The 9,288-nt window shown below is 54.3% G+C and overlaps 1 protein-coding gene across 1 annotated transcript; it reads right to left on the minus strand.

The window, feature by feature from the left end:
* Positions 1 to 402: 402 nt before the first annotated feature.
* LOC120952240 (rapamycin-insensitive companion of mTOR) lies at positions 403 to 7,997 on the minus strand. Its single transcript, XM_040371478.2, has 6 exons — positions 6,974 to 7,997; positions 4,404 to 6,502; positions 4,114 to 4,302; positions 2,411 to 4,053; positions 2,254 to 2,345; positions 403 to 2,146 (listed from the first exon to the last, which is right to left on the minus strand). The coding sequence occupies exons 1-6, from the start codon at positions 7,017 to 7,019 to the stop codon at positions 888 to 890; spliced, it is 5,328 nt and encodes a 1,775-aa protein (XP_040227412.2). The 5' UTR covers positions 7,020 to 7,997; the 3' UTR covers positions 403 to 887.
* Between the last annotated feature and the right edge of the window lie 1,291 nt (positions 7,998 to 9,288).

Below are 9,288 nucleotides of genomic sequence, written 5' to 3' on the forward strand. Positions count from 1 at the left end.
ACTTATGGCAGCTCGGTCTATTTGGGGCTTGAACCAATGACGGGCATGTTGTTAAGTCGTACGAGTTGACGACTGTACTACGAAACCGGCTCTTGCAAATTTCATACTGCTGTTTAAATACAATACAACAGCATCGACTTCGTACAAAAAATCAACATGCTCCCGGTTCTTGGAAAGGTTGGAGATAAACCGTTGTTGTACTCGCAGTAGTATTAATAGGTCCAATAGGAATGCATCCAATACGATGTATCGCAGAATAAATAAGCGCGCACGTGGTGGAAGGAGGTATTGAACAGATAGCATAGTCGTTTCCTACAGCTAACGTATCTTTGGAATTGCTCCAACTTCAATGGAATGATCTGGTCCCTCTATTTCGTTTGTTAAGTGATAACGATCATGGCCTTGTAATAGAATAGTATGCAATGTATATTTCAAAAATAATCAAATCTAGTAAATTTACTCGAACATTTCAAAGTGCCTCTATCTAGCTATCCAAGGCTCCTGACTAGACAATGGAGACAGAGTTTCATCCCTCTCTCTTTATATCTCTTTCTCTCTCTCTTTCTATCTCTCTCTTTATCTCTCTTTCTATTTATCTTTCTTTCTCTGTCTCCTTTCTCTTTATCTCTTCCTGTTTTTCTCTCTACACCTGTCTTTTCTTTTCTATACCTTTCTATTTTCTCTCTCTATCTCTCTCACCAAGTTTTTTTTTCTTTCTCTTTTTCTCTCTCTTTACATTTTTACTTGTTCTTCATGAGGGTTGCCTCCGATTTGGACGACTTGAGCCGTAACCGCTGCTCGCAGAACAGATTACCGAAGGTGGCCGATGCGCCCGGTAATGCCTGCATCGGGCTGGTCACGGCGGACACACTGCCAGTGCTGATGAACTAGGCTGACGAGCTGCTGGCGGACAAGGGTAAAGTCGATGCAGGGTGCGTCCCAGTCGGTGTTGTCGGCGAGAAGTCGTGTTTCTTGCTTCGGTCCCGGATTGGAAATTTGTTTCGTGAGCAGCTTAGGTCCAGTTCGAGCGTGTTGAACCGGGGTCGCGTACTGGCCGTCTCACCAGCGCTGCAGCTTTGCGCTCCAATTGAACGTGGTCGATGGGCAACGGTAGGCGGGAGCGTGGTAGATGAGGAGGAAACGGTGGTGGGTTCACTTAAGCGCATGGTGACTTCTTCTTCGGCCGGCTGCCGGGTCGGGGGTGGCTCGGGCACAACAATTGTAGTCCGTGCCTTTGGCAGCTTCGGCGTGGACGACATTTCGTCCAGATTTTCTACGCTCGCCTCGTGCACACTGGCGAGCGGTGGTGAGCGAAGAAGAAAGGCGACGCCACCGGCGAGCGGCGGCCCCTTGCTCGGCACCGCCGACGGTGGGAGATTCTGCGTTTGGATCTGGAGCGGGGTGTTGAGTGCTTTGGCAGTGGTTGCGGCTAACATGAGTTGTGGCTGCTGTTGGTGCTGCTGCTTACCACTCGTGGCGCCATCGGTCATTGATTGATTGCCGGTCCCTAAAAAGTCGAGATCCAGGAACAACTCCTGCAGGAAGCGGCGCGAACCGAGCCGGTACGTGTTGCAGCCGAGCAGCTGGCACACCTCCGAGTACAGGCAAACGTTCTGGAAGGCGGTCGGATGAGACTGTTTTAAATCAAGCAGAACGCTGCGGGATTGCTTGCTCCACACTGGGTTCGCCATACGCTGCACGTGCCGCAGCACGTTATTGGCGATCGTTTCGTCTAACGGGGGTCGGTCAATAGCGTCGACCGCCAGGTTCCAGCTCTCCTCCGGACGCTTGCTCCGGCAACAACGGACGCATTGGGAGAGGTTGTGCATGGCGTACGACCACCACTGCGGCTGACCGTCCTCCGTAGTGTCGTGGGGATTCGCATTGTGTTGGGAGGAAGACGAGGGCGAATTGAACGACGGATGGGCTGACGCAAAGCCCTTTGCCTCGCACTCGTAATCAACCACAATGCCTTCGTGCACCTCTGGATCGGTTTTGACCCGCGCCTTTGTCACCTGCATCGATCTTCCCGTGTTTTTGGTTCGCGTTTTGGAGCGATCTAGCTGTACCAGCGATCCGAGCGCCAGTGAGCGACGTTTCTCTAGCTCTGGGAACAGCTCCATTATGTCTAGCGGGAAACAAATTCCTGAGAGGAGGGCAATGAAAAAAAAAGAGCAACGGAAAGGGGAGTTTTTATTTTACTCGGACACCAATTGGAATGGTTCGTGTCGTGTTCTAGCTTAACTCTCTTACCGATAAAACAAGGTCCTTGCGTATTTGACTTGGTGGGGTGAAATGAAGGTTTCATCTTAACGCTGGGATGTCCATCCTCGCTTAAAGAGTAGCTAGAAAGATTTAAAAGAAACGAATGAATCCCCATGTGCGTACCGCTTTCTACTGTTCAACTTACTGCTGTAAACTGAGACGATGGTATTTGCGATCGAGACTGCGAATCTTGGCACTGGACTCGCTCGGTTCGATAAACATAGGAGTGCGGAAGGAAAAAAACAGCCGCTCACTGCCGTCCAGCAGCTGCTGCACATCCTCCGGATCGGTCATATCCGCAGACGAGCTGGAGAGCAAGGGTCGTCGCACGTGGAACAGATGCCGATGGTGCTTGTGACCACTGATGACCTCCCGCTCGACGCTGCCCGGGTGTGAGCTACCAGGTATGGGCGAAAGCTCCCCTGTCACCGAGACCAGACAGGAGGAGGCCGGAAAGGACATGCTGTTGGCTGTGCTGTCGTCTTCGGTCGAAGCGAAGCTGTGTCGCCGTCGCCCAGGGCCCTCGCAGTTGCTCTCGTTGCTGGCGCTCGATGCGGACACCGCCGTTTCCCAATAGTTCGGCTCCGTCACCGGCCAGTGGGTGTTGCGGTCGTGCCGCACCGCCACCCAACCCAACGTACGCAGCGCGTCGGCACCCTGGGCCGTGCTCGCCACCAGACAGAGCCCACCGAGTGCGGTCGCCCGGATCGAGTACACGTCCGCACTACGCACCAGCTGCACCACATGGGCCAGCAGCCACGGTACGTGCTCAGTGAAGTACTCGATAGCTTCCTTGCTGGTGCAGGCATGCATCAGGGCCCACAGTGCCGCCTTCAGCCGCAGGCAGTCGCGCTCGTTACTGCACTGGCTCGCTCGGACCCGCTCCGCTAGTTCCAGCAGCCGGCCGTGCGTCAGCAGCTGTGAGAAACCTTTGCTCGTTTGCACCAGCTGCCCGTACAGATGCGGGGCGAGGTTCGGGGCGCCAGCGCCCCCACTCTCGCCCGGGGAACCGCTTGCCACGTGCCGTCTGCTGTACGTACCGTCCTCCGTACGTATATGCTGGGTCAGGTGGGCGTGCGTGTCCGCCTCGACCAGCAGCACGTACTCCTCGTTGTACACCGCGACCCACTGCTCGAGCTCGCGCACCGTGTGTGCCTCGGGATGGAAGATTCCGCGCGGGATCGAGTAGAAGCGCATCATCACCATCTTGCCGCGATGGCCGAGCTTGTCCAGCCGGGGCCAGAAGTGTGCCAGCTCCTCCAGGTAGGCCCGCTCGTAGCACGCCTCCTCGAGCAGCTCGAGCGCTGCCGTCTGGACGCAGCGAGCCTGGCCGTCTCCGAGCATGGCCGCGACCAGCTTCAGCATCAGCTGTATGCCCCACACCTCGAAGTTGGGCAGCCGGGCGCGGAGAAGCACGCGCAGCATCTGCGTTGCGTACAGGCGCGCCTTTGGCGACGGGTGCCGCAGCAGCGCCTTCGCCAGTATGACACGCGGCTCGCCTTCGAGGCTGTAGTCCAGCCCAGACACGATTAGCTTCACGTAGCACAGGTGATTCGTCTTGAGCACGATCGTGGACAGCTCCTTGAACACGTCGGTGTTGCGCAGTATCTCGAGACCGCCCTCCGTCCGACACATGCGCCCAATGAACAGGAAGTAGTGCTGGCACATCGTGCCGGTCATGTGCAGCGGACTGAACAGACACTCGTGCGCGGACTTTTTCGCGTGAATTGCTAGCAGCTGCCGGCTGATGTCGGTGAACAGATCGGTCAGGATGCGTATGTACTCGAGCTGGAAACACAGGGGGGTTATGTTAGTTCAAGAGCTCGATCAAAGCCCTTCCGAGCATACCTCCGTCGATTGAAGCATCGCATCGATCAGCTCCAGCCCAGCTGTTACGTATGCTGGCATCTGCCGGTTGCTGTTGAGATGCGCAAAGTCTTGGTGCGAGAAGCGGTTGTTGCTCGGCTTGAAGTAGTCCACAATCCGGCGCACAAAACGTGTATTCTGTTCGTCTAGCTTCGTGCCCAACAAGTCCGACTGAAAAGAACAATCATCAAGCGATATTAAATAACCGTATCTTGCCGCTTTGCTCCCAACACTATGCTACCACACACACACACACACACACACACACACACCCGCAGTATCGTGATGATAATGTCCCAGTCCCACAGGTTGGCATCCTTCACCGAGAGCACCCTCGATTCCTTCAGCAACCGGTCGCCCTCGGTAATGCTGGCCCACAGCTGCTGCAGCATGTTGCGCTTGGACGACCGTTTCATCGAACCGGTGCGGCTGGTGGTGCGCGACACGTCCCGCAAAAAACCGTCGTAGTTGGCGCTCCACTCGTACGCACCGCCACCGCCGCTGCCGCCACTACTGTTCAGGAAGATGTTCCCGAACAGTCCACCGAACGTGCCACCGGCCGAACCGCTGCCGATGCCGCCACCGCTCGAGCTGCTCGAATCGTGCCGCGACCGCTTCAGCCCATCCAGCGTGCCGTACTTGAATGCACTGGCTACACCGCCCACCCCCAACGGGCTGCCCTGCCCTCCTGCGACTCGCACCGGTGCAACGAGCTCGCGCCGAAACGCACGGGTGTTAATCAGCTCGCCGCTCTGGATGATGCAGTCGAGGTACAGACTGCAGCTGGCCGGTCGGTTCTGCAGCATCAAGTGGTGCTGCTGCAGTGCGGTGATGGCCGCCCGCGCCTGATGGTTTCCCTCGATGGCGCGGGCCACCAGCATCGGCAGGGTGGCGGTAGGCGTACGAGCACACAGCTCCGCCGGCAGCAGACAGTGCAGCTGGTGGGTGATGCGGGCTAGCAGTATCGTCGCCCGGACCGAGATGAGCGTGTCGCTCGAGACGATGACCTCGATCAGCGCGTTCAGCAGCCCGTTCTCGACAAAGCAGTAGAGCAGCAGGGCGAGATGGATTTCGCACAGGTTCGGGACGGCCCCGGCCAGGCTCGGCAGGATCGCAATGCCTTCCGCCGCGACGAAGCCCTCGTGCAGGCGCCACGCGTCCTGATATTCGGCCGGGTCCACCGCCGCCATCGCGACCGAGTACTCGTCGGTCCACACCGGCTGCGGCAGCCCGATCAGCTCGTACAGCAGATCCAGCACTACCTTCCGGATCTCGAGCTGATTCAGGTAGAGGATATCGATGAAGGCGCGCAGCCCGGACGGTCGGTGCGGGTCGCAGAACTCGATCGTGCCGGCCCAGGACCGCAGCACTGACAGCAGCGCCAACCGGCTGCAGGTGAAGCGCAGATCCCGCGCGTCCTTGTTCCGGTCGAGGATGCCGATGCGGTACGTAAAGTCGCAGTACGGTGCGGCGAAGCAATCCAACCGCACGCCCGCAATGTCGCGCGTCTGGGGCCACTCGAGCAGGTACAGCAGCACGCCGCACAGGCTCTCGGCGATGCGCGGGCTGTGGCATTCCAGCACGCTGCGCGTAATTACGCCCACACCGCCACACTCGATCAGCAGCAGCGGATTCAGTACACCAACTTCGCACAAAGTCGCCAGACAGCAGCGCAGCAGCCGATCCTCTCCACCAGATCCTCCCACGCCCGAATGTGCACCGCCTGCGCCCGCTCCTGCTGCTCCTGGAACGCCGCCGCCGCCGCCGCCTCCTCCAGCACCTCCGCCAGGTCCTGCGGATCCGGCCATGCCGCCTGCGCCACTTTCGCACAGTGCGACCAGGCAGCGTACGAGGGCCGGTTGCAGCTCCTCCGGTGCGACCACCAGCATCCTACGCACCAGCTTTAGCGCCTGCAGCCGCTCCTCCCCATTCCGCAGCATCACGTCCAGGCTGCGGCAGACGAGATGCGGCAGCTGTAACCGGTTAAACTCGCGCAGATCGCTCGGCGCTAGCAGCAGGCGGCGCATCACCCGGAGCGCACCAGCCCGTATTTGGGGCAGCGGGTGAACGAGACTGCGTGCCACACAGCAAACCCACTGCTGCACCGCATACCCAAGACAAGCGTCCCGCTCGGCCGCAAGCAGCCCGACCGACCGGCCCGGCGGCTGGATCGCCGGCTCGAGCGAGGCACCACTGTCCAGGCCGGCGTCGCGCTTCCACCGGTCGATCAGCTTCGCCAGCCCATTCAACAAGCTGAGCCGCTTGTTCACGGTCGTGTGAGGCGAACAGAGCCCGCCATAGATATCGACCGCATTTTCCCGCAGTGACTTGTCCATGTCCAGTCGGTAGCAGTCTTCCGGTGCGGGGCGATCTACAAAAAACGGAAACGATAAGTGGCGCACAGTGTACATAAAGAAAAAAAAAAAAGATGTATCATTCAATTGGAAAACAGCTGAATGTTTCAGAAAATAGCGGATGGGGTAGGGTGTGGAGGGAGCAACGAAAACAGGAATGAGATTGCAATTAGGTGGTTGGTTATTTTTAATCCTGGTAGACTGAGGCTAACTGTTGAAAAACATACAACACACAAAGGAGTGGGGCACGCGTTCGGCTGGGGGATTCCGATCCGAAAGCATTCTTTCCTCCCCGTACGGACCGCCGTCCCTGTAAACCTCCTGAACTGATTGTTTGTTTTGTTTTTGCGATTGGTCACTGAACTCCCACACTGCGCACAGGGGGCGCACGCGGGGCGCGGAGGATGTGTTCATATGACCTTTCAACCAGTCAGACCTGTAATGATAGGATCAACAGGGTGTGAAGGAGGTAGTAAACATTCACTCACTTTTTTGCCTTAAGCTTCGCCGGATCATCCAGCTGGACATGGCCATTTTGAGGATGTGTGTTTGTGTGTTTGTGAGGATGCTACTAATGGGCCACTCTACCGTGACGCGCTCGCTATCAATGGCCCCGCTATTGTTCGGACTGCCAATGTAAAGCTTCCTCGCGTTCCCGTGCGTCCCCTCCCCGGTCGGACGTTTCGGGATTTATTTTCGTCTCGCGTAACGCTGATGGACGATGAGTTTTGTTGATGGGCGCAGCGATTGGTGGCGGTTGCCTCGCTAGGCAAACAACCCCGGGGATCGCACTTCACGGTTCGGTCACGACCTTCGGCACACTATATGCCACACCACCGCCGACGGTCGGCGACGCAAGATGGTTTTTGATCGACGCGCCCCCTCTACCCCGTACAGCCTAGTCTTTTCTCGATCGCACGTAAGGTTGACTGTTGCTGCTACCTGATCGATTGCATTGCAGGATTCGTTCTTTCGAAAGATATTCACACACACAGACGCACGCTTGGATTTACACCCGACGCACACCTCCGCGGGCCACAATCAAAATAACCGACGCTCACCAACGGAGCAGGGGATGCCCGGTCCGAACTGACATCAGAGCCCCGCGTGGCGCGGTAGAAGCAATGGAGCGGCCGAGAGGTGCTGGGTGGTAGGTTTGATGTACACTTTTATGTTCCCACGCGCACCTGGTCGAAGATATTCCGTGCGTCTTTGTGGTGAGTGAACGTAACTAGTGCTTTTCCATTTCTTTGCTTTTCTTCTTTGCTTTCACCACTGCTTGTGTCTAGACAAAACGGGGGCCTAATTCGTCTCCCTCTTGGTCCGCTTGTTGTTTGGCAAGTGGTTACGCGGAACCTTACAACTGATGCGACATTTTCCGACGGCTGTCAATTCCTGTTTTTAGGGTGACCAGATCAAGGTGTATCAATATGAGAAGCAAGGTAAAGATCTATGTATGTACGAGGTCAAATATTAGATGATATGTCGCAGGGAATACAGTGGAACGTCGATTATCCGGGCAGTTCGGGACCGGGCGTATGCCGGTTAACCTTTAAGTTGGCAACCGGATACCCGGGTATTTTTTCCAACTTCGAACTTCAATAACTTTTGATTCATTGCTTTTATTGACCTGAAATTTTCCGTAGCCTCCCAACTTTTAATTTCTGATTTTTTGGTACATAAATTTTTATTTTAAACAGCCTGTAAGTATTTTATTTTGATTTTTTTTTAACTTTACCACGTAAGTTGGCAACCAGCATACCCGGGTATTCCATACATTTTGTATGGAGAATGACGTTTCTCTTCTTCCTCTTTTCGTATTGTACTCGAAAATATACGCGAATTCGCAGTACGCGATTCCTCTAAATTTGACAGCTCCATTTGTTTTTTGAAAATATTTTAATTATTTGAAATATTTTATGCTCTTTTTGAATTTCCTTAGTGTTCTTAATGCATTTTGCATTAAATTTGTGCAAAAGATACCTGTTTTATAACAAAAAACTTCAATGCAAAACTCTGTGACGCTATATCCCATATAACCAAGATACCGAAAACGCCACCAATTTCTCGTACTAAAAATCCAGTTCCATCAAACAAAGCCAAAAAACTGTCAGTTTGGTGGGTTAAGCCACACGGCCACAGAAGCAGCCACTTCAATGTTATTGAAGTCAGTTTTTTATGAACGGATAATTTATTCGCTCAACGTGTTTCACCTGTGTTAAAATGTGATTTAATTAAGCATAGGAAGCAAGTAAACGTGTGTGTTTAAGTTGGTTTGTTGTGGAACATCCTTGTGTAATATGTGTATCTGTGTGTTTGTTTACTTGCGAGTGGACTCTTTCATTTCGCTGGTCAGTGCATAGTTTATAGACTAATTATATTGCTGAAGTTGAAGTGCAGTGATGTAAGTTAATGAATTTAATCAATCGAAGAGTTAAAATCCTGTTCAGCATATTGACCTTAGCCAACCCTGGACCAAACTTTTCCTCAAAGCATTTTTGGGAAAGGTGGGTTGAGGGTGGGCAAGATAAATACATCGGATCGGAACTGGCAGCTCCGATTGTTCTAAAATTTGGTGGGTTAGCGACTGAATCGACCACCACAAACCCACGTGGGTTTGAAGTGGTTTTACAGTGGGTTAAGGACGATTTGGTTATTTGGGATTTCAACCCTTGAACCGGTAGTGTAAACTATTTTTCCATAGGAATCCGCTAAACGCGAAAACTCGAGATACGCTATTGCGCTCGGTCCCGTGCGATAGCGTATATCGGATAATGACTGTAGTCACATTCAAGCGATTCCA

This window comes from Anopheles coluzzii, chromosome X (genome assembly GCF_943734685.1).
Source record: "Anopheles coluzzii chromosome X, AcolN3, whole genome shotgun sequence".
NCBI lineage: Eukaryota > Metazoa > Arthropoda > Insecta > Diptera > Culicidae > Anopheles > Anopheles coluzzii.